Source organism: Chinchilla lanigera, unplaced genomic scaffold (genome assembly GCF_000276665.1).
Source record: "Chinchilla lanigera isolate Chin_1 unplaced genomic scaffold, ChiLan1.0 scaffold00031, whole genome shotgun sequence".
In the NCBI taxonomy this organism is placed as follows: Eukaryota; Metazoa; Chordata; class Mammalia; order Rodentia; family Chinchillidae; genus Chinchilla; species Chinchilla lanigera.
The window spans coordinates 11,338,143-11,364,905 of NW_004955432.1; the positions used below are offsets into that span (position 1 = coordinate 11,338,143).

General features: G+C 37.1%; 1 protein-coding gene across 7 annotated transcripts in view; it reads right to left on the bottom strand.

Annotated features, from left to right (window-relative positions):
• Sgce (sarcoglycan, epsilon) overlaps window positions 1-26,763 on the bottom strand; it is a 73,316-nt gene that overhangs the window by 27,655 nt on the left and 18,898 nt on the right. For all 7 annotated transcript variants that reach the window (XM_005388049.2, XM_005388048.2, XM_005388045.2 and 4 more), the window contains 4 exons: window positions 18,357-18,479; window positions 16,713-16,870; window positions 11,317-11,389; window positions 7,070-7,268 (listed from right to left, as the gene is read on the bottom strand). In XM_005388049.2, coding sequence (XP_005388106.1) covers window positions 7,070-7,268; window positions 11,317-11,389; window positions 16,713-16,870; window positions 18,357-18,479 — 553 coding nt within the window. The remainder of the gene's footprint in view (window positions 1-7,069; window positions 7,269-11,316; window positions 11,390-16,712; window positions 16,871-18,356; window positions 18,480-26,763) is intronic.

Consider the following 26,763-nt stretch of genomic DNA (forward strand, 5'->3'; position numbering starts at 1 on the left):
TGCTTTGGAAATTTTTTTCCCTTAAATTATAAAAGCAATATAAAAACATTACAGAAAACTTGGGACATAAAAACAGAACTCATTTATATTACCTAGATAACCATTTTCATTTTCCAATGCACCTTGCAGAATATTTTTCAAATGCATATACTTTAGCCTAATTGCAATCATCTCTAAAATATAATTTTGTATCCTGCTTTTTCACTTAATGCATCCGAAGCACTTTCCATATTGTAGTCTTTGTAATTATAGTTTTATGGCAATATAATTTTTTAAGTGCAAATGATTTATTCAGCAATTATTTCAGAGTTGAACGCAGAGTTGCTTCCAATTTCTTGATGTTATAAATAATATTGCAAAGACTACCTCTGTGGATGCCTAGAAGGGGGAACACAACAGTTGACACACACTGCCATGTTACTTTCTTCTCCACTTGGACGATCCAAAAACTTCTCAAAGTGATGACGTTTTGAACTTTGCTCATCATCACCCCTCCTCCACCTGTGCTGCCTTTTAGCTCCTCCTCCCTCGGTGATTGGCAGTTTCTGAGGCTCAAGTCACAAACTCAAGCACTGCTATCTTTGACTTTCCTCCTTCTTTCCATGTTTCAATCCATCATCAGTCTCTGACATTTGTCCTGAAATAACTCTCTTACACACGTGTCCACTTTGCTCCATCTCCCTGCTACATGTTTTTAAATATGCTACAACTCCACTTTCCGTCACCATCACCTTACATGGGGCGTGAAGCAATAACCCCTCACTATTCTTGTACCCAGTCTTTGCCACTGTCCTCAGGGAACCTATTTGCTGAATGAAGGAATGAGTGGAAATGAATAGTATCACAATTAAAAGCAGAGGACAAATGTTATGCTCAAGAGCAGCAGAGACTTTTAACCATAGAGGTTAAAAAAGGGGCTATTATTATTCTGTAGAATCAGTAAGTTTGAACATGTCGGGTTTTTAAAGTATGTAATTTTGTATGACACCATATGCAACAATAGCGTTGTCCCACACATGCTAAAATTGTGTATTTTATAACCTGTTTTCCTTTTAGCCATGAGAGACCCAATTTATATATGAATGAATTTAAACTTTTTATATAGCACAATGAGCACAGCCTTCACCTTTTTGACCTTAGCATGTTTTCAAACTTTCACACGTGTAAACAGATGAGCTAGGAGTATAATAAATAACAAGTAAAAGGCTCTCTACAAATGTTAATGAAAACGTTAGAAACTGCTATTCACTAGATAGAATCATTTCTTAAGAAGAATTTTCTTTTCTTCCAATTTGAACAATTCTATGTCCCTTCTTGGAGGCAGCATCTCTTTATGGAGCTCTTCAAACAAAAAATATAAGGACCAAGTGACTCGCAAATAATTCAAAACTCTACTTTTCTTCATCAAGAGCAAGATAAACAAACTCAGTGACTATGATTCCTCTAGCTGTGACTTATGAATACAGTTTAGTCTTTCTTTTGTGCATATGAGACAGAAGACAGTCGGAGAAGAATGTGTCCATGTATGTTACATGTTGCCTGATATTATAAATAACAATGGAGCTCTCAAAAACAATGGTGCCACACTTTTGGCCTGCTTTTCCATTCCTTTTTTCCCTAGATATCGCCAATTAACTCATCAAAAAAAAAGAACTAAACATTTACGAGACTATAATAAAACATCTATTGTCAAACAAACCAATGACAGTAACAACAACAACAAAAAAAATGAGGAACTATTATGGGATCAATAATTCTGCTGTGTCTAAATCAAAAGAGAAAGGAGAGTAAAACTGTACAAACGTAAAACTGTTCTCACTACTGAAGCAAGCGGTTTGACTGTTTCCTACAGATCTGAAAGGTTTAGTGGCTTTTAGTTCTGTAAGAATTTGCTCACCCATTTACATTCCTCTCACTCCTGTGCCTCAGCAAGGAATGCGATGCCATCAGGTCCCCCAAAATCCCAATCCCCACATCCATGCAGCACTCGCTCCCTTCAGTCTCCCTCTTATTCTACAAGAGTGGCCTCTCTAAAATGCTATCAACCTTTTCCTGCAAAGGTCTCTAATGCTTCAGGATAGAAGCCACACAATTTTTTCTGATATACAAGGTCTTACATGGCCTGGTCTCTGTGCCCTTTGTAACTATCACTTGCGGAATCCTGCCCCCGAGTTCCAGTGCTAAGTTGCTTTTTATTTTATTTATTTATTTATTTTTTTGGTTTTTCTCCGGTACCGGGAACCGAACTCACGACCTTGCGCTTGCCAGGCAGGCGCTTTGCTGCTGAGCTAAATCCCCAGCCCCTCTAGGTTGCTTTTTAAATGCACCATGTTCTACACCTCAAGGCTCTGCCGAGCATGACCTCTCCCGAGGGCTCCTCGTTCTCATGTTCTCAGCAGGCTCATTTGAACTCACATTTCCAACCTGGATCAGAATCTACTTCCTCTATAAACCCTGTTCAGCCCCGGATGTGAAGGGAGGGAGGAGTCACAACACTGGTTGTGATTATCTAATTACTCACCTGGATTGTGAGCATACATTTTATTTTTGAAATTGCTGCACTCTAGAAATGAACACAATCTTCTCCCATAAAAGTACTTAATGTTAAATGACAACTCAGAATAGGTATCAAGCATCGATGGGCATGTATTTATTTTTTATACAGATAAAAATGGACTGATGAGTTTCCAACTTTTATTTTAAAGGTATTTTCAAAAACTTCTATCTCCTCTCATCACTATTTTATAAAAGAAGGGATAGGTGCACCAAAACACAGGAGGGATATTACTTAAGAATTAAAGTAATTTAATAACACAAGGACAAGGACAATTTCAAAACTGGCCCAGCAGAACGGCTTTCTATAGGGCCAATATTTGCAGGAAAGGGCTGGCAGTTTTCTCATCACGCACCTTTTCACTGAGGTCATCTCTGATGGAGGGCAAAGACCCACGTAGTTAACAAGAGGGACTGTTTTATAAAATGGTCTAGACTAAGGATATACTAGGATTCTCTACTGCGGATTGAGGCTAGATCCACACGCTTTGGTAACCAGAGGAAACAGTGGTAGCTCTGACAATCTCTTATGAAAAGTGAGCATATTCTTTAATCCTCACACCCCATCATTCCCTACATAGCCACCATTTACACCACATCATTCAGCCGTGGCTCGCAGCTACAACATGCCTCCAGTGAAATACGAACCCGCTCTGCTTTCCACCAGCTTTCTATCAGGCTAAATACATCCACAAGGCCTTTACCTCTGGCTCAGAGTCAGGCGCAAAAGCGATGCAGGGACCATGTTCACGGACAGCACAGTTGCACCGGGGTTACAAGTCTAGCAAGTGAAAACAAATCTTTTTGGCCGTGCTTTGCAGAAGCTTACTCACTTTGAAGTAAATCTGTATAATTGTTTGTTTGTTTGTTTTTAAATCTGTGTAACTGTTTTTGGTTCAGTTTAGGAGAAGTTTGAAACCTGTCAGTTCCGCAGAGATGAGAAAATGCTCCTCTAGAAGGATAAGGAGCTGGAATGTTGAGGGGTGGGTCCTTGATGACCGACACTGAATGGTGCTTTAGGCCACAGAAGGGACAGTTTTATTATATGGTCTACTAGTGACAGCTCTTCTTAGTCATCTGCCATTTATTTGACTACACATACTAAATATAAACAATCTGCATGTAACAGATCACGGCTGCTACTAGTAAAGGAGATCATTTCATAGAGATCTTTGCTTCTTTGAATCTAGGACCAAGTTTTGTGGTAAGTATTCAGCAGAGCGCAATTATTATCTGCTTAGTACTTCTGAAGTATGTACATGTTTTTAAGTAGAATTTTAGAAAAGCAATGAATGTAATTCCTTGGTTATTTCTGGCCCTATCTCTTGGTCTTTTCCCTATCTCATTTTTAAAAGGATTTAAAGCCCATGATATTTGCAAAGAAAATATAGAGGCAAAAAGTGTATTAAGTGAATTGAGACACAGTATACATCATGAAAGGGAAAAGAAAGCAACAAAGATGATGTAAGCGTGGGGTTTATTTTGAAATTTAAGGCACGGGGCTAATAACATAATTGTTTTGTTACTATTCCTTATATGACAACAAAAGGAGACACGCAAAGTTATGTCCAGGGATAAACTTTTCTCCTGGAATTGTAAGTCAAGTAGGATCTTATTTCATCAGGGCTTGCACAGGGCCTCTGCAGTAATAGAGTTGGCACTGGGTACAATTTATAGAAATGCTATTTTAAAAGCCTTCTCATAAGAATACTTTGTAAAGGTTAAGGCTTAACATTAAATTAAAACTCATGGAAAGCATTTCAAGTTGGGAAGGGATCTGAGACAAGAGTCTAGATAAATGCCACGGGACTGACTCTCGCAAATAGCTGATAGCATATGCCACCCTCCAGCAGGTGTTGGGGGTCAGTCAGCTAATGATTGAATTCTCAACAAGTACGCGGAGGGCAAAAATTCTGTTCTTAATTTAGAGTCACATGCTCAGGCCCAGCCTTAGGCTCAAAGAATAAGAATCTCTAATGGATATCGGAGGCCAGCAACCCATCCATATTTCTTTTTTTTTTTTTTTTTTTTGGTTTTTCTCCGGTACCGGGAACCGAACTCACGACCTTGCGCTTGCCAGGCAGGCGCTTTTGTGGCTGAGCTAAATCCCCAGCCCCCCATCCATATTTCTAATGCTCTTCAGGTGATCCTCAGGATGGACATACAGTGATACCTCAGTAATCGAACAGCCCCAAGCTTGGACTTTGCACTACTCAAACAGCACAGTTCAAAACCAATCTGCCTAGTGTTCATAACTTTGCTTGATAATTGAACTGAAAATCCAACTTGTACGGAGCAAGAGTAAGTCGCACATCACGTCTCTCCCCGGACACAAAGGGGTAGCACTTTGGTTTGAGCACCACTCTCACCCGGCCCATATACAGTGCATGTCAGTACCTCAAAACATTGGTCTCTGTGCTTTTTTGTGTGCTTTATTTGCATAAAATATTGTAATGATAGTTCCCAAGAAAGTTAATGATACCAGCAGTAAAGCTGAGAGAAAAACGGTGAAAAACCCAATAGAATTAAAGAAAGAAACCACTGCAAAATTTGCTAAATTCCTGGGAAAATGAAATTTTAAGTGTAATTTTGGGGGGTTAGAACCAATTATTTGCTTTGCTGTTATTTCCTATGGGAAAAGTGTGTTCAGTTCTTGAACTTTTCGGTGTTTGAACATGAATTTGGAATGAATTAAGTTCGACAACTGAGGTACCGTGGTAGTTGCACAGCACTGCATGGTCAGAGTTTGGTTTACGGAGTAGCTTGGTTCATCTTAGTGTAGTTCAGGTTTTAAAAGTGCAGCTGAGCCGGGCGTGGTGGCACACACCCGTAATCCCAGCACTCGGAACGGGAGGCTGAAGCAGGAGGATCGTTGCGAGTTTGAGGCCAGCCTGGGCTACAAAGTGAGCTCAAGGCCAGCCTGAACTGCATAGTGAGATCCTGTCTCAAAAAACCCAAAAAAATTAAAAGCAAAAAAGTGCACTACTCATGAGCCCAGCAGGAAATACAGCTATGAAAAACTCCACCAGTGGCTGGTTTTTGGACTGTTTCCTTCAACACCTTTTGGTGGTTGTTTTAACAACTGTCATGGAGGGGCTGGGGATTTAGCTCAGTGGCACAGCGCCTGCCTGGCAAGCACGAGGTCGTGAGTTCGATTCCCAGTACCGGAAAAAAAACAAAAAACAAACCAAAAAAAAAAAACTGTCATGGAACACAGTAGGAAAACTCTTGGAAAAGTTCCAAACTTAGAGAATGCTTTCAGGAGGAGCGACCTGTCCATCCTGTTCTGTGGCTCTGCTTTTTTGTTGTTCTACTCAGGAGGAAAGAGATCCCTGTTGTAACTCTGCAGTGAAAATTTAAGCTTTAGAATTATGTTTTCACACAGAAAGCCCACTAGCATATAGACAAGAGATAAACTGACTATTTTCCTCTGAGCACTTCTAGGTGTGCTTGACTGACTTCAAAATCCACCGCTATCATGTAGAAGATAAAAGTTAATTCCAAAATTTGTAAGTTGGACTTTATAGATCACTTCTTTTTCCCATCTCCCTTCTGCCTACTCCCTCAGACTTCACTTATATATACTTGTGATCTTTTTTGTTATTTTCAACAAAGTTCTCCTTTAAAGTTGCTCTGAAATCTAATCCTTACTAATCAGGGTGCGCTAGTTAATTCCAGGTATATGCTGTACAAAAACATTACCAGGAGGGCTACAGGCAGAAGAGGAGCTAGAGTTATTCCACATACTGTACGCTACAGGGTGGGAGGAAAAGCAATTCTGCTCCAATCTACAGATGAGAAATCACAGGTGAAAGTTCAACTTGATATCAACATTGATGCTTTCAATTTACCCAGGCGGGGGCGTTCCTCGACGTCTAAGGACACAAGTCACACTTATATTTGCACTGCATGAGAACTGACAAATTCCTTTCCAATGTATTTAATCCTTACAACAACGCTGAGAGCAAGGGCTATCCCCAGAAGAGGAAATTGAGGCACGGAGGGGTCCCGCATTTGCCAATGTCACCCAGCTTATGAGTGACAAGGCCAGGCTTTAGGCTCTCCTGTCACAGGGATGGGTTTCAAATTCGCTCCAGCCATCAGTCAACGACACATGGTGGAAAGAATGTTAAAGGCGAAGAAATAGTTTCCTAGAATAAGATTACAGCAGTCGGCGTATCCTTCTACAGCTGATAACTTGGGCATCAATTTCCACTGAAATTCACAGCCCTAAATAATCAGCTTTGTGGAAGGTAGAAAAGATTGAGTGCTATCATTTAGGATGCTAATCCTGATCTACAATTAGATAGCGCAGGACCTAGGACCTGAGAGTTAAAAACCATTAACACAATCTCTTTGTCAATACAGAAAATTGCTAGGATGTCCCTATCTTTATACTATCCATTTCTTATTAAAAAACAAAACGCAATAGGCTATTTTCTATCTCTAGTAAGTTTGATAATTTCACCGTATTAAAACACCCATATTTAAGGCAAGGAGATTCAGGTCTGCTTACCCTTCCTTCATGTCATTAATAGGCAGGGGCACCCTGCCGCCCCTGTCCAGGGCTGACGTGATGTTGATAGCATTCAGGCGCTCCGGCTGCCACACGTTTTTCACTGCCCCCAGAAAGTCTCCAAGAACCTCGCTGGCCAACATTTCCTCCACATTCATGTTTTTAATGAAGAATTCTGCTTGATATGGCAATGGGAAGTCTAATTTTGGTAAAACGAAAAAAGGGTATGCACATCTTTAATGAAGTACCTTTTGAAAACGAGAAACAAAAGAACAATTCGAGGTGTGTCAAGTCCTGTCATCATCCTAGCAGTAGGGAGCCGTAGGACAACAATCTGTTCTCTATATCCACAGGCTGCACATTCTCAGATGATACCGATGGTAGAACCAAAGTGTGTTTATTTTTACACTTGTGTCTGTACTGAACTTACATAGACTTTCTCTCATCGTTATTCCATAAACAATACAATATAACAACTATTTGCATAGTATTTGAATTGTATGAGACAGAAGTAACCTGCGATGATGTAAACAGGAGGATATGTATAGGTAATGACAAATCTAGGTCATTTTCGTTGTTTGTTTGTTTTTTTGTTCTTTTTCCGGTACCGGGAATCGAACTCACAACCTTGCACTTGCCAGGCAGGCTCTGTGCCGCTGAGCTAAATCCCCAGCCCCTTAGGTCATTTTCTATAAGGGACCCAAGCATCCTCACAGACTGCAGTACCCCAGGAATCAAGGCCTGTGAAAACCGAGGAAGGGCTGCCCTAACTTTAAAGGCCTTCTGTATAACAGATGAAGGACCTAAAAAGACAGTATACATAAGACACGGAACACTGTCTACAATATAATAAAATCCCGCAGAACACTTTATGATTACTGGGTAGGATAAAGAAACCTAAATCTGCATTTTAAATTTCTAATATAATTAATATTGTTTGGAGCAAGTTAAAGCATTACCTTTTTGTACAATAAATATTGACTATATATTTAATAAGAATCTTACTGGTCAGAGCAATTTTATTTTGATCATTCTATAGTTAAATATCCTAGAAAATCATTCTATCGTTAAATATCCTAGAAAATTTCATGCAATTCTGTATCTCATATCATTGTAAATTTAGTGAGCTTTCTGCTCAAGTCTCATCAAAATTCCCCTTTGAACAATTTCTGAGTTAATGTTTTAAATCAACCCCAAAGTTTACTCTCAATGTAATAAACTATAGTAAATACAAAAAGTACTTGTTTTTCAAGTGTTACTCTTGAATCACTAACCATATTTGGTAAAGTGATTGCTCCATTAAGATAAAAAAAGCCCCAGCTTTCTCTTTATTTAATACTACCTTTGTAATAATAAGGATTAAGTTTTAAGAAATATTTATAATGAAGCAGACCGGGTTATAAGACAGAGGTAAGCAGGTCTTTGTACATTTCCTCTAGTGAAAGATGGGAAGCTGGTCTTCAGAGAGGTCCAGGCACCTACCTCATGCAATTATTCTCTATGCTAAAGGAGACTGTCTAACAAATTTCCAGCAGTGTTCTAAAACACAGTAAGAATTTACACAATATTAAAATTTTATCTCATTATATTAGTATAAAATGATCAATTATCTGTATTCATTAAAAGGACAAGAAAACATTTCTGTAGTGTACACATATTTAAAGTCCCCCGTAGTAATTATACTGTGCATACCCTCTGATTTATTTCAACAAAATTCTCATGGATCCTCTATAAAACTTTTTACTCCTAATAAACAACTAAAAAATACATGCTAAGCACCCAAAATATGACCTTACTTCTTTTGTTTTCACTTTTTTTTTTGGTACCGGGAATTGAACTCAGGACCTTGGCCTGCCAGGCAGGTGCTTATACCCGGAGCTATATCCTTGGCCCAACCTTACTTCTTTTGAAGCCCCTCTGATATTAAAAGACATGGAATGCCAGAGCTGAAGTCCAAGAAGAAACTCTGGCTTCAGGGCTTAGTTGTCAAGGGTATGGCAATTCTTCCTGAAGATTTAGCTCTTCAAGCTTTAGTTACAGAGAGCTCTTTACTTCTGTCCTGCACTGTACCCATTCTGCTTATGATTTTGCTAGATTTGCTCAATGCATAGCCCATTTGCAGTACTCTCTAATATGATTCTCGCATGCAGAGAAGCTTCCTGTTTATGCAAGATGCCCTCTCTCTTTTATCCAGATAAATAGTAGCTTAATCATGGGACATTTACCCTCTCCCTAAACACAGTCATGCAGAAATGAATTACAAAGAAGAGTTTCTTGGCAATAGATAATGTAACATTTGTAATTAATACCAAATGTAGTTTTTGAATACGTCAGGAGTCTGTAATCATTCACTTCATTCAATGATTTTACATCTAGTTTTCCAGGAGAGCATGTAGAGCTTTTAAAAGATTATTCATACTACTTTTTAGAAAATTATTATTATCTGGCTTTTCCTGATCTACGCGACCCTGCTTCATGGCTCTCTGCCTGAGACAGGACATAAGCCTGTCACTGCGCCCAGCCCTTCACAAATTCTCATGCAGTTGCCTGCTTGCTCCTGGGCCAGAAGCTGCTGCCAGGCCTCCCAAGGATGAGTCACGGTAGCTTTCTAACTCTGGGGAAATCCCATGCTTGCTATATTTGGAAGTCACAGTGGCCAAGAGAACAGTAGGTCAGCAGACTGGTGGCAGGCTAGTGAGGTGATAACCCACAGAGAATCTCCTTATGTACCTCCTAGAGCCCCATGCCTTGTGAGTCTACATGACAAATTTCCCATTCGATCTCTCAGAACAGGAGACACTTGGGCAGGGAACTGGACCAAGCACGATTACCCGGATTTACAACAATTATTTCCTTTTCTAAACCTTATCTGGGACAAACAGCGTGAGTGAAGGCCATGCTCAAAGATGTTCATCCTAGCATATATACCCTGTCTAGACCAGCAAGGACACATGTGTGACCTTTAAGTGCCCCCTCTGCCTGGCATGGAGGTGAGGACTTCCAAAACTCATTTATGGCCCATCCCTCGGCATCACAGCTGCAAACCCCTGATTCACACAAACAGTCCTTAACACCCACTCTTGGCCACTGGGTGGTCTAGCAGTCTTCCACTGACATCTTCTTGATCATGAGTTCCCTTGCATCAGTAAGAACACAACCTAAGAGGCCCACCCTGTGTACCCCCACAACACGGAGCAAGTCTGGAGAAGGAGGAGGAGCAAGGTGTGATAAAGAGATCTGAGTCCCTTTGAGAGCTCAAGGGTGAGGACCAATGGCCACAGCCCTCTGTAATATAACTGTATAACTCACGATTAATAGCCAAGGAGAAATAAAACTTTACCATCGCTCTGCTCATAAGGGTATTCCAATGCCACACAGTTAGCTTGGATTGGACACAAGCATCCAATCACAGCTATAATCAAGACCAAAAGTCTCCCTGACCCACAACTGAACATCTACTAAAAGCCCTAGGCAGGGGGAGAGTGGGGAGAAAGTCTTTTATCTAGGCCCACAGAACTGGCCCTTGGACCTGCTTTTAATATGTGAAGATCACCTTAAAATTTAACTTGTGCATCTGCTGTCTACAGTTGAGATTGCCCTGGAAAGAATTCACTTAAGGGAGTTCAAGTTTCCTAGCAGTCTTTCCACGAATGGATTACCAAACCCACTGAATTGTCATAAATTCCAAATTAGTAGATTCTGGTTAAATGTGCTGCATTTTGATTATTTGTTTTTAATTTTACTAGCAAACAGAATGAAAAAATTCCCTAATGTAATTATTGTACCATTTTCAGAGGGAATAAATTCGGTATCACTTCCTCTCCTATCATTTCACAAATAACATCAGAGTATAAAGAGGGTTCTTCTATGAGCCGTTAATTTTAACTAGCTTTTAGTAATACGGATATTTCCCAGTCAATTGCTAAAAGAGCTCAAGACATTCGAGAGTGTAACACTCGGAATATTTCCTTTGTCCCTAACCTTCAAAATTCTTAGTAAGTCACTTAGAATTTGAGCATGTGTACCTCAAAGGTGTTCGTCATTCTAACAATTGGAACTTGTTAGATAATTTTTCAAGGAAACAGTCCCAAGATACAGTTCAATCCTTACAGAACTAGAATCTATGGTAAATATTTTTAAAAAATAAATAAGTACAAAATATAACTATAGTTGTAAAATAGAAATATAAGAAATGACATATTTCTTATAAAGAAGAAAATTATCATCAACATATTTTCCACACCTACCTTCTGCTGACATTATATTAATTATCAGATTATGCCTTGCAGTCTCAAAGGTGCGTCTATTGTAGGCAGTTATCTATTAGGAAAGGAAAATCATATTAAAGAAGTAAAATGTTACTTTTAAAACGAAATTCATTAACAACAAAAGTGAAAAACAAATTATTCTTTCCATTTTCATTATTTGTGGATATACTTAAAAAATATCCCTTTTCTGGGCAATAAAACTTCAGGCTTTTTAGCTATATTATATGAAAAGAAGTAATTAGTTAAGTGTATTTAACATGCTAAAACAAAAACTTAAATGCAGGAAGACCCTTTCACAGAAGGCTACTAAGTACAGGTAGCAATGCAGATGCATTTTTAGTAAATGAATTGACCATTATGAATTACTTACCAGTAGCATTCTAAGATTTAAAAAAAAAAAAAAAACTAAGCAATTTATTTTTGTACTTTTAAGTGGAATTTAAGGATGATGGTGGAAAGTACACTTTATTTGAACTGATTTACTGCATGTAATTTTTATTAGTATATTTACAGTACATAATGACTACATTCCTTGTATGGAGATGGTGTATGGACAGAATTTTTTTTCACCCCTCTCCCTCCCTTCGTGCCCTTCCATCTCTTGATGCCCTTCCTATTTGAAAAAGATCTCCCTATTTCCTGTTATCTACCTTTTATCTTGCTCTTTATACTTATAATTTGAGTTTCTCATATAAATGAGAAGCTATGCAATATTTAAGCTTGCGTGTCTGATTTATTGCACATAACATTATAGTGTCAAGGGCATCTATTTTTCTACAAATAACTCAAGTTTATCTTTCCTATGGCAGAGTAGTGCTCCATCATCCGTAAATACCGTATTTTCTTTATCTGTTCATCTGGTGATGGATATACAGGCTCCTGCCAAGATTTAGCTATTATGAATTGTGCTGCTATAAACACGGGTATACATGTATCACTGTAATATGATGTCTTTAACTCTTCAGAACTCAAAAAATTAGACCTCCCCAAATAAAATACCTAATCAAAACTAGGCAAGTGAGGGCTGGGGATTTAGCTCAGTGGCACAGCACCTGCCTGGCAAGCGCAAGGTCATGAGTTTGATTCCCAGTACCAGAAAAAAAACAAAAACTAAAAAAATTTTAAAAACTAGGCAAGTGAAATGAATAGACAGTTCTCAGAAGAAGTACAAATAGCCAATAAATACATGAAGAAATACTCAACATTGCTGGCCATTACAGAAATGCAAATTAAAACAACACTGAGATTCCATCTTACCCCAGAAAGAATGACCATCATCGAGAAATCAAATGATAACAAATTCTGGCAAGACTACAGGAATACAAGGAAGCCTTCCACATTTTTGATGGGGATGTAAACTAGTACAACCATTATGTAAATCAGTATGCAGAGTCCTCAAAAAGTTAAAACTAGAAATTACACCTGACCCTGCTATTCCCCTTCTCACTTTCATCCCAGAATGTACACTTTAAACCAAGCAAATCTTCATGTTCTTTGCATTTTAGTACAAACTTTTAGTACACAGCAGTCAAAAAATGTCCTAAATAATCCTCTGGAAATCATACCTCATGACAGGAACAAAGCAGTAGGGATCATAATCTATAAAGCTTACGGCACATGCTCAAAAGCACAAATCATTCCCTTTATAAAATCCGGTATTAGTAAACATTTGCAGAGCTAAGGAACTTATATCGCAGTCAGCTCAGAAACAGCTCAACAAACAACAAATAAAGCAAAGGTCCACAACAGAATATGGCTTCAAAAACCAAGAAACAATTAACTCTTTGACAGGTATGAAATCATTCAGATATATCTGTAGTACCTCAAAAAAACAAATGATTATGTCAGAGTCTTAGAATCCCCAGGACTAGGCTCTGGCAGTGATTGGAGCTGCAGCTGACTCTGAGACAAAAAGAGTAGGATAAAATGGCTCAAATGGAAAAGAAGTATCTTGTGCATTTAAAAGCAAATATCAAAAGCTTCTATACATAATACGCAAGCTTCAAAAGAAGTAAATTACAATCATCAGTAATACTGACAAGAAGAATCAGAATTTTGGACTAAGTTATTCCAAACTTTAAACAATATTTACAAGATATATATTCTGCAAGGGATATTATTCCATAAAGTGAAATGAAATTCCCTCTCCACAATTTGTCAAATTTCCACTGAATGTATTCGCTGTCTTGCTGCTGTCGGGACACAAATTCAGTTCGGTTCACAATGAACACTAAAATTAAGATCAGTCACTAAGGCAAAGTAGGAGATATCACTTAAATGAAGCAAATGAAAAAAATGTAAAATGGGTTTCAATGGGGATTCTTCATGATTTAAAAAGTTTACCCTTCAAAAAAAGTCTGTCAATCTTCTCATCTTGAAATTTCAGCTCAGAAAGTAAAGGAATTTTCATATTAATTGCAGTGCTTTTATGGATAAACTTCCCATATTTATCACACATTTCATTATCATTCATTCCATAAACTCTAATAAGTTCTTTTTCAATCACAGGCCACTAAAGGAAGTGAAGAATTTTTCATATTAAGAGGAATTTTATCTGAATTTATACCTCATGCTTAATTTAACAGTTGTAACAGGGTATATTCTATCACTTTTAGTAAGATATTTAATTCCTATAATGACCTCAGTCAAATTTTACTTATAAAACATGAAGACCTTCAAGCAGGGGCTAGGAGTGTGTGCTTTATTTTTTGATCCTCTATTTCAGACCATGCCTGATATATTTTAGATGTTTAAAAATCTAAATAATGAAGATAAATACGTACTGGATGAATTAGGAGATATATGTCTAAACAGAGTTATATGTCTAAACAGTTCAAGATATGGAAAGTTTTACTAAATTAATACAATGGCATTTTAATATAACTACCAAAATATTTGGCTGCAAATTGAGATATTCACAGACTATGTACTATTTGTGGTCTATGAAAAATGTGCTACAATTTCACCATAATCTTCTTAGCATATTATGTGATCTATACAATCCATAACACTATATCTTTGTAGTATGGTATAAGAACATAATGAACCTTCTTGAACCCACTTTATGTGTTTCTCTCCTGTTACAACCCTGGCCTCTACCTAAGCGGAAATAATCAATGTGAATTTGGTGTTAACATCTCATTCACATATGCTTAAAATAATATATTGTTTAGTTTGCTTGACTTTGAGTTCCACTAAGTGGCAGGCTGTACGTGAAGTCTTCTGGTACACTCTAGCACTTTTATTTTTTGCCCCATCATTGTGTTTAAAGCATTTTTTCATGATACAGGGCTAGTTTAAATTCACCATTGCTGTTCACACGGACTACATAAATACATTACGATTTATTAATCTAGTCTCTTCATGATAGTTATTTGGTGGGTTTCTGGTGTTTTGCTATACACTGTTTAATGTGCACAACTGTATATGCCTCTAAGTGGGCATCTGCCAGTGTTTCCCTTGAATATACACCTAGATGGAGGACTGCTAGATCAGAGAGTACCATCGTATTCCATTAGGTGAGATAGTACTGTTTCCCAAAGTCATTACGCTGATTCTCACATTTACCTGCAATAAATTTACCAAATTCTAATTGTGACCTTAATTTGAGTATTTCTCATTACTGATAAAAATAAGCATCTTTACAAGTTTATTGACACCTGTCTGTCTTCTATAGTGAAATTTTTTCTTACTGAACTGTAGGGTTTCTTTTTCATATTTCACATAGTTACCATTGGCTATATGTATGAAAAATATCTCTTTCAGTTTATGGGTTGATTTTTTAAATTATTTATTTTGATGAACAGAAGTTCACATATAATATAGTAAAATGTATCTGTCTTTTGTCTTAAATAAAAATATTTATGTTTTATTTTAAAAGTCCTTCCTTAACCTAAGCTCAGAGATTCTTCTACATTTTAATATAATAGTTTAAAAATTTGCTTGTCACATTTCATCTTATGTAGATCTGAGTTTTGTGTTGCGTAGGAAGTGTCTAATTTTATGTTTTGCCATTTGCTAACCAATTATTGGAGTGCCATTCAAGAAACTGACATATTCTTTTTCTCAGTGACCTGTGGCACCAACTCTACAGATAGATCTCACTCTTCTTCACACAGACCTGCTCCTAAGCTCTCTGTTCTATTCTTCAGTTAATCTGCCCATGCCTGTGTCAATATGACCTTATGATAATTACAGCAGATATATAATAAATGTTGATATCCACAAGAAAAGAAACCCTCTCCCTTTTTTCTTTTTTATTATGACTCCCTTGGTTATTCCTAGCCTATAATCTTCCCCATCCATATATTTTAGAATCAGCTTGTTAGTTCATGAAAAAAAAAAATACTCCAAATTTTATTAGAATTGCATTGAACACAGGTATCAGTTGGGGGAAAATGATTCCTTCATGACAAGGATTCTCCCTATTCTCAAATATCTTTTAATTTATTATTATTTTTAAAATGTCTATTTATTTATTTATTTTTGTTTTTTTTGAGACAGGATCTCGCTATGCAGTTCAGGCTGGGCTTGAGCTCACTTTGTAGCTCAGGTTGGCCTCAAACTCACAACAATCCTCCTGCCTCAGCCTCATATCTTTTAATTTATCAATAAAGTTCTACAGCTTTCCTGCATACCTTCAGTTATATTTATTCCTATTATCTTATATATATTTTTGTTATTAAAATACATGCACTTTCTGGTACTAGGCATCAAGGCAATACATATTTTGTAAAAGCATGTGTATTTAATACTTATTATTCATATATGGAAATGTCATAATTTTATATTGATCCTATAGCCCACTGCTAGTCTTTCTTAAACTTATTGATCATTTATACACTGTTTATATCACTGACTGTTCAATTTCTTCAAGTTCTCAGAGACTTAATTAATACTCTGGCTACATTTCCAATATATTCGGTAACATACAGTGGAGGAGATCATTCTTGTTTTGTTCCTAAATTCAGCTGAAATTTCTCTAATGTTTTCTTAGGAAGAATGATATTAGCTATTAGTTTTGGTAAACCCTATCAGTCTAAGGAAGTTTAGTAGTGCAGGTGTGCGGTACATAACATTTACATTCCTTGTGTGGAGCTGGTATGTGTACATAACCCATCTTAGTTCTCATCTCCTCTTCTGTCCCTCCCTGTTTCAGCCATTGCTTGATCCCCACCCTCATTTTTATTTTTCACTCATTTTTCATTTTTATTACAGTAGCTGGAACAAAAAATTTATACATGAGCAGAAAGAAATGTCACATGTTTAAATGTTAACTAGCATATTTTTAGACACAAAATATTAACAACCACTGCCATATAACTTTAACAAAACTCCAATTAAAAATTTATATTTACTGTTTTTCAGTAAATTACCTCAATGATAGTTGGTTTCCCCACATTTTCAGCAGTTGGAGACCCGTATAGGACTCCATCACTATACGGCGTCCTTTGGATATATCGAAGCCACCCGGGTCGGTCCGGGTAACCCATTAAGTTTGTGTTGAATGTTATGGGATCATTACTAATTTCACCTAGATAAGAAACACACAATTAAGACATACGTTATTTTCACACGTTGCTTTGACAGTTTCAATCATAACATTCTGTGTAAAAAAAAAAAATTTTTTTTTCATTTATAGTAAACTAAATACACAAAAAAACTCCATCTGGGAGTTTCAGATGAAGGCTTCATGTAAAGAAAAATTCTTTGGGTTGTTTGTCTAGAAATCTGATCCACAGAAGACAGCAGATCCATACAATTTTCTAGGAATTTTTTTGAGAGGAGTACTTCACAGCGGACCAGTTCTACCAGTGAGACAACTATCTTTCAGAAAATTGTCCACATTTCCATTAATCATATTGATGAGACCATTCTTTTGAGAAGCATTCCTTTCATCAAACTCCAGATACTATCAAACTAGTGTGAAGCAATATCTAAAAAGTTATAAAAGAATCACCAAAACAGAAATATATTTTTAAAACATTAAAGAATAGAATAAAATCCAAACAATTATAAAAATGACATTTATCAATAATAAACATTAATAACAGTATGATTGATTAGCATGTGCCGGGACATGTGTTAAGTCTTTTATGAGCATTTTGTCATCATATTTCAGACATACCTATGAAAATGGTGCTCTTGCTAGCTCTAATTTTATTGGTGGAAGATAGGAATTTTCCATATTAAGTAACCTGTTCATGTCATAGAAAGGGTAAAACTAGAAATTAATCCTGGTTAATGCTGGAAACTATGTTCTTAACTAAATGTTTTCTCCTTTGAGCTCTACAGCTGTTGTTCAGAAGGCTTAGCCATATAATTTTACAAACATGGAATGTCTCAAAATAAAACATTTTCAGAATAATCAATGAAAACACTATCTTTTTGTCTTGCTATTAAGAATATGTCTACCTTTATTTTATGAATGTATTCAGATACGCTATTCGTCACATAACCCAGAAAAATGTGCATTAATTCTGATGTTAAAAATGTTCTTACAAAACGTAATTTTCAGAAAAGTCATTTTTATTTGTTACTTAAGAGTAATAACTCAATATGTTTGTTCTTGCTATTCTTTCTACATCTTCATTAATGTGTTGGCGTTTGTGATAATTCAAAATAACATATTTCCACCAAAAGCGAATTAAATAAGACTTTGTAATTGTTATTAGTTTGAAGGAAAAAAATTAATCTCCATTATATTATTATGAAATTTTATTAATTACCTCATTGTAAAAGCCTTGTTAAGACTGCTTACTTAACGCTATATTTCATCCTTTTCAACAATATATGTATCATTTTCCAAAAATCAATGTACTATGTAAGAATCTAAGTCTTAACATGGAAAATCGTAACTGTACAGCTGTATTTATGTAAATATAGGTTGATCATTTTGTCAGTTATAAAACTTAAGACTGAGAATCCAGAAATACACCTTTTTTAAAAATTCAAAAATTATGCACATAGAACAAACAAAAATAGTGAACAAACCACCTTTTTCTCCATAAACAACATACCAGGTTTGGGGTAAGGCGGAAATTCCCCCTTAAAATATTCTCTTTCCAAAACATGGACAAAGAGGACACCTGCAGATGGGTACACGTTCCAGTCAGAGTGCACCTTCGAGAAAATAGTGTACACTAAAAACAAAAGGGGAAAATAAGAGACAGACAAGGGATGAGGTATGTCCTCACAACGCAGCTTAGACTATAAAGAAATGCTTCACTATCTAGGCATTCCCGAGAAAACCAAAGCCACATGCAAGAGAATTGTTAATAACAGTTTATTTTAAGAGGGAGTGATTTTAGGACAAAACATGGGAAAACTCTTGTGTTTCAAAACTTTTCAAATAATGTATAAATAAAATGACACACATTTAATATTTTTAATTTCTATTAAATAATGAAGACATCCATAGTATCAGTTTGGTAATTTCTTTTTATTCAAAATTAGTATTACCGACAAAATATATCCTGAGAACGAGCCAACTATACAATTATTACAGTTTAGATATTTTTCTTTTTCTCCAAGTAAGTACATAGAGTAATTTTCAAACAGTGAGAATGTAGACTGTACCAACTGTTTTCTAGATAAAGTAAGCAAGACCATGTAATACCACCGAAATACAAGGGAACTCTTAAGGATACTTTTTAAAATCCTTTGGATATTGTTTCTGAGTATTTATTCTTCCTATCTCTCCTAGAAATAATTAATTTATTCCATTTCCCTCAATCTTGACATTTAATAACTCAAAGAGTATAATCGATTATGTTAAGCTACCTCCTAAATTAGCATTAACAATTACCTAATACCATTCAGTACAAATAATTTCTTTAAGTGAACCAGGGCCAATTTAATGATTTACAATTACTTAGGAATAAGACATGAGTACATTAAAATGGCCAAATTGGTCAGATTAGTTTGCAACTATTGTTTTTCTTCCGATATCATCATCTCCACCAACACATTACTGCTATTACCCTCATCACCTCGGCAGTCTCTTGGGGATGGGGGTGTTTCTATCTTCCGGATTGGCTAGGAGCTGCAATTTTTGGACAGATAAACCCTATCAGGCCCATTCTATCTCTTAGTCACTGATGGATTTGTAAATGTAGCAATTAACCTCGGGACCCCGAGGCTGCTCACACCACGCTCACAACTTAGTAAAAACCCTGGATAGCAAAATCAATGACTGTAGTAAATTTTTCAGTATTAAAAATAGAAACTCCCACAAAATGTCTCTTCATCTGTGAAAACTTGTCCTTGCAGTTCTGTGGATGACTGCCAAAAAAGGCGAACTGAATTAAAATATTTGGCTTGTAGCTTCACATATCCACAACTTGACTACTAAAATCACAGCTTCAAAGGCCGGGTAACAGAAAAAAAAGGAAGCCACAAGGAAGGCTTAACTCGGGGTGTAGGGGCACCCCTTCCTGATTTTTATACTAATACTCATCAGAAGTTTCCCACAGCAATGATAGTGCCTAACTTCTACCCAAGGACTATTTACTCACCTCTGGGAATGATTTTATCTCAAATGACAATGAATGAATGGTGGACAAAATCAAATGAATGAAAATTTCAACTTTTTTTTAACCCAGTTCAGTACCACAACGTGTCTTAAATGCTCAACTCAGTGGGTAATGTGATGACAAAAGACCACGTCCCTGCTTTCCAGGAGTTCACCATCTAGTTTAGGGGAACAACATTTACCTAATTAGGCCCTGCCCCGAGGTAGAAATTGCTCCAGCAATACTTGTAAGGGTGGGAGGAGCAGTTAAGATTGGAAAGATCTAGATAGGATTGACAGAATGAGTAGAACTTAATATGCTCTTAAAGTTATAGTAGGCTTCTAGAACTCAGAGATGGGGAATTCAGGCTTTCATCAGGCTGTGGGGCCCTTCCAAGGAAGTGAAGTTAGCCAGGATGCCAGATCTTGGTGTTTGTTTTAGAGGAAAGCAAAACTGTGAAGAAAAGCAGAGTCAAACTACGGAGTGTTTCAAACTGCTGTTGAGAAGCTACTTCACTCTATCTTAAAGGTGTTTAAATTCCCAGTCACCATCCTACATTCAAAGTAGAGGAATATTTCAAATAATCTACACGGATCTCTTCTAAATGTCTTTTACTTACTCTTTCTAGATATTTAAAACAGCTTGTGGTGCAGTATTGAGTTTTATTGACCTCATCATTTTCTGTACATCTGGAAAAGTATCAAATATATTTGAATCATTTCACCAGTGCCTGTGGAATGGATAGAAATATTCTAATACAAAGCACTGTAGAAATAAACATAAGTCTTATGGTAGTAGACAAAATATATGTAATATTTAAGGTCTACATAGCACTTTATAGATTACTAACCTCCATTTATGTCGTTAACTATTAACAGCTGCCTGAGTTTTTGCTATGAAGCAGTAAAAGCTGGCCTAAGAAGTAAAAGTTGGGGCTGGGGATTTAGCTCAGCGGCAAAAGCGCCTGCCTGGCAAGCGCAAGGTCGTGAGTTCGGTTCCCGGTACCGGAGAAAAAACCAAAAAAAAAAAAAAAAAAGAAGTAAAAGTTTGTCTGTATTTAATATTGAAATGATTGTGTTTTCTTACAACCCTCCACAGGGCCTGAAGGAGAACCATTAAAGGATTAATGCCTCTTCCTATCACCGACTCCAAGGGCCATCACAGAAATCTCAGATTCTGCCTTCATAAAAAAAAAAAAAAAAAAAATTCTGCAATCTACAAAGTCAAGCCACAACTTACCATGGCCCTCCTGGGTTTTAAGATGATATGCACAGGGGCTGGGGATTTAGCTCAGCGGCAAAGCGCTGCCAGGCAAGCGCAAGGTCGTGAGTTCGGTTCCCGGTACCAGAGAAAAACCAAAAAAAAAAAAAAAAAAAAGATGATATGCACATTTCCTTATTCATGTAGATTCAATTGCCTTTTTGCAGCCCACTGAACTGCATACTTGCTGGTCAGTTACCTTGGCAACTCCAGAGTGAAGCCTGCCTTCACTTTGAAGTATACTAAAGCATTCACTTCGAGAAAAACATGATACAGATGTATGACATGTTCATCATCCAGAAATGGAAAGTGACTAAGCCACTATGTTTTGTTTGTGAAAATAATACTTCCTGTCTGTAGCATCCCTTTAAATTATGGGTACCCACAGAACATGTTAGGGAAGAGCCCTTTCCCATTTGTTACTGCAAAACAAGTAACTCCTTCCGAAGGGTTCTTTGGGGGAGTCTCTACACCTATGTTTACTTTCAAAAACAATAAATGACACAGAATTTGAAGTTCTAGGCTCTTGCTCTAAACATAATGTATATCAATAATGCAATAGGATCTGCACCAGTACTCACAGAGCCCGTCACTAACAGTTCACGCATGCTGCACTCACAAATGCTTAGGTGGTATTCATAAGCGACGAGCTTGAAACATATTGTTTTCCTTAAGAGTCTTGAAAATCAAATTTAAACATCCTAAAAATCCATGCCACTAAGAGCCAATAATCTCTGAAATATACTTGTGTACAGTGCCACGCTAATCCAGCGGAGGTCACAGAGTCTGCCCTCTCTGCGTGTCGCATGGTTCTGCAATCTTCTACAGCTGCAAATCCATTACCTCTGCAAACACATGCCGCTGGATACAAATGAACCTGGAAGCTAATGTGTGTCTAAATCAGTGCAAATCTGTCACATTAATGAGAAAAACAATTAAACTAAGAGTCTAACCCACAGGGATTCAAACACATAATCTTCAAACAGCAAGGATAGCTAGATTTGCAAAGATTACAAACTTCTGAAGACAAACTGTCACAAGTAGGGGTGTTTCTTTAAGGAAAAACACACGTGTGAGTAGAGAAGAGCGGAAGGGTATGTCAGTAACAAGCCAGAGCCAGTATTTCACCCTAAGTTCTGATGCCTCTCATCCCTGCGCTACTGAAATCTTGTCCCCATAACTATGTTTCAGTCACAGAGTACAGAAACTACAGACCATTTCAACAACTGTTATTATGGGACAAGCCACAGCCACGAGTCGAACGGCAGACTGCGACTGCCGTAGCAATAAAACAGGACACGCTAGCTAAATCTAATCCTCTCTTTTCTTACTGAGAGTCTATTGGAAATTTCCTCTCTCCATGATGAAAATATAAGGGGTGCATTTGCACGCTTACGTACAATCACCTGAAAACAAAGCAAATGTGGATATATTTAATAAACACTACAATTTGAAAGTGTCATGGCAGTGCATTGCTAATGAATCTCTGACATCTAACTTCACACTTAGCACAATTACTCTTCATGGCATATGCACACACACACACACACACACAGAGTCCCTTCCCTATAAAAAGCCCAAGAACCCCTACTATGTCTTTTCCTGCAGAACTGAATAACTAAGAACAAGTATCTGACCAGAAAGACAAAATAGCTGCAAAAGTTTCAGGTAGATTTAAACCTTAAATCTCTGGAAATCTTTAGAAGAAAGTCATATAAGCTACTGCCAAACTTCAAATCCAAATGGCCTTTATTTAGGTAACAATTATGTATGTCTCTTTGATGCATGTTTCATCAACAAATGAATCATTTTGCAAGAGATATATTTGCATCATCTTTTTTCTAATTTTTAAGGTTCACAAAGATTGTCAAAATACCTGTTTATCAGAAAGCCCATGCAATGAATTATTCTAAAAAGACTGACAAGTACAGAGCGGTTGATCTTTTCTCATGATAGCATAAGATCATCATTTTGCACGTTAATTATACCCCTCTGCTGAATTAGCTACAGACGCCCTTACAGTCCGTTTGGCTGTCTTGTCATTTACCGGTCACACTGGGAAGTGTCAGTCTGCAAATGCTTTTCAAGGTTGTATGTGTTATACAGTTTCTTTTTTCTCCTCCGTAGACATGCTATCGGCTGTGATTTCTCATTGCTATCAGTGTGTTTGCTACAGTTGCTTTTCCAGCCCCTCTAATTTGCTGTTATTAATCTGCTACAGGTTTTGAAACCTGACTACCAAATGAACTGGGATTATGCACTGAAGTAAAGAGCAAATATGTGCCGTCTTAACGCACACAGTACTTGGGTAGATGTGCACAACAGGAGCCTGCATTTGCTGCATCTATTCTGGCTGCCCAGAGATCCTTGGATGGTGTATTTCCAGGTTCTTAGCGGACGCAGCACACTTCTGGGTAGGTGATCTCTCTATAGCTATGAAAAGGCATTGCTCGACGCAACAGCAGCACCAACTCCACGCATTAACTCCAGCAGCACCAACTCCACTTTCAGAAATAAACCAGGGTTCAATTAATATTCTTCATCCACCCCATATACAATATTACGTAAACATGAGTGTGATATCAAAGTGGATATAATGCATCATATGAAATAATTTCTTACATATTTGATATGAGAAACACACTGCAGAATTTAAAGAGATCTATGGATTAAATCATTTTTTACCCTTAGCCACAGCTAAAGCATCCTAAGAGTACTGCAACACACTATAATAAGTAACTTACAAATAAAGTCTATTTTAAAAAGCATTGCAATGTTGTCAATTTACTTACCTCTCAAGCGCAGGGAGTTTGAAGATTTAAATTATTTATTGGGAATTATCACAAAGGTGCTTTGAGCCCAAAATTACTCAAGTAAAATGATACATATTTCCCAACTGTTCACAGCAATCCTTAATGATAAGTATTATCAGAAAAACATTTTGAACAAGAAAGATGAAGATTTTAAAATACATTTGGGATACAGAGTACTAAACTGCCACCTATGTAGTGCAGCTTTTTAGGTAATTTTTTACCTAAGCAACTAGGCATGATCATCCTGATAATTAAAAAGTTTAAGAACGGATAGGAAAAATAGGGCTTTCTTACTTTCATTGTAGAGTTTTAACAGGTGAAAGCTCTACATGAAAACCCAAGTCCCTGCACACAGAGCACATTAAGAACTGAACTGAACCGATCACCAGAGATGAATGCCTTTGGCCATCTCTGGGAGATAGTTCATTTCAGTGTTTCAGAGCCTGTGTGTTTACGGACCCCTTCCTAATTTATTTTTTAATATGTTATGACTACAGTCAAATTGAAGTTTAATTATTAAAGCAGGTAATTGCTAAAGACAAACATTTTTAGAGAAATATCAATATCCAGCCAGGCACACACGTTTTTGTTTTTATTTTCCTCACTAAGATTTCCCTTGTGTTGTGTGAATCCAACTTTGTAAATCTTGGATTTGACCCAAAAGCTTTGCTTAGCGGCCTGCCTTTCACCTCCGGGCTTACTCAACAGGCTACTGGTTTGGAGGTGGGCAGCTGTTGCTTTTGTTTCAGTCAGATCATCCACACCTAGGTTACAGACTTCACAGGACCGATGAGCTTGCCCTGGTAACCTTCCGCTGTCTTTACATGAGGTACAGAAGAAATTAGTGCTTGAATCCTTTTGTGCTAACAAGCAAAAGGGTTTCTTTACGAAATTATTTTTTTCTATTAACACTACTTATCTTACTTTCTCCAAAGAGGGAGTAAATATCTTGATCATTAATTCTCACATGTATGCATTTTTTTTTTTTTTTTTTGCTTATCTGTCAATGGGAAAAAGGGGTTGCAAACCATTATTAATTGGTGATCAATAATACATTGGTCTTACAGAATGCTGGAAAGTTGAAAAGGGTCACCCTGTCTAGGCATGCCAAACATCTTTGTTAAGAGAGAGATCAGGGGCTGGGGATTTAGCTCAGTGGCACAGCGCCTGCCTGGCAAGCACAAGGCTATGAGTTCAATTCCTGGTACCGGAAACCATCCCCCACCCCCACAAAAAAAAGAGAGAGAGATCAGCGCATTACTTCCTACTTGGATATGGCCACAGCCTTCTAGTCTACCCAGGATTTCTGACAGTCACTACCCATCAGAATTGCCACACACAGGCTATCCTGAAGGAAAGACTCCCTGATGTCACTTACTAATGACAAAATTGAACTCAGAGGGACTAACTGGCTGCTTCAAACCCAGAAGACTAGTAAAAGCTAGAGCACCAGACTTGAACTGAGGTAGAAGTGCAGTTTATTGATTAGAAAATAACAATCAGTACAGATAACACATTCTCTCATAACATCCCATTGTAGTAACCTTATTAAGTATCCCTCTTTGGTTCCTCAAGGACCAGAATTTGACCAGATAATTTAGTTTATTATTTCATAAAATTATCTGAGTCACCCCGCACAACCGGAAGGGAGTGGACAATCACAACTTCAAACAAACTCTTGTCTCAAAAAAGAAACACACAAAGGTGAAGGTTAGAAGGGAAACATTTTATCCTTCAGAGCTACACTTAGGAACATCATCTCTTGTAAATGATTCTTTGTCATCTTTCCCCTGACTTTGCCAACTTTTAGAAGCAAAGAAATAGGTTCAGCACTACAAATCCGTCTTGCTCCTCTCCATGCAAGGAAGAAAAGGAGTCATGCAGAGAGACCCTTCTATCACTAAGCTACGCAGATCTAACTATCTGTAAGCTAGAACAGGCCTCTTTCAAGATGGCGGAAGAGAGTTCTATCAAGTTCCCTAAAGTACACAGTATTTCATTCCTGTAAATAATCAGTTGAATTTACTTTTTAACCCTGGAAGACCTGAACACAATCATTTGACTTTATCTTAGTTTCTTAAGAATAACATAATAGAAGTCCCTCAGTCAACCTAAGGCTGGGCAATTTTAGAATGTGAATTTTAGAGAAGAATTTGAAGATATATTTTTCTAAGTGAAGTATGTAAATATGAAAGCTTATTTCTCCTTAAATTATTCCAATAGTACATTTAAAATTTTTTAAGTTCCCTATCCCCATCTTAGGGGAAGAAAAGAGAATTCACATTTAGAGTTCTGTTTATGACTTCTGTAACTATTTAATATATATCGAGATAGAGTAACATCAAATGTGCTGATCTAAGGCAATCAAATTGCTCAGAATCCTATTTACAAAAGAGATGCTATTCCATTGTTTTAGCCAAGACTTAGAATATTACTTAAAACACAAGTTATACAAAAATACATTGCTAAGTGTATTTTACTTTATAAATGCTCTTTTAATCAATGGTGCTCCCCTGAATATGCCAAAAAAGATTGACTGGGATTCTTGGGCAAGAACAGCATGAAGAACATTTGGCATGTGAGATAGCATTTTAGGTAGCCTTGCTATACAAGCCACAAGTACTTGTTATTACAAAATTAAAAGTTGAAACAATTTTCTTCACAGAGCTGATGAAGGATGAAATCAGAAGAAACTTGAGGAAATGACAGGACACAACCTGAACTGTTTATGTCGACAGCTTCAACACTGACCGTTCATTTCAATTGGGAGACTACAGCTATCTGTGAAGTCCCCAGGAGGAGATCAGTCTGCGGCCTAATGGGAACTTATAGTTTAAAAT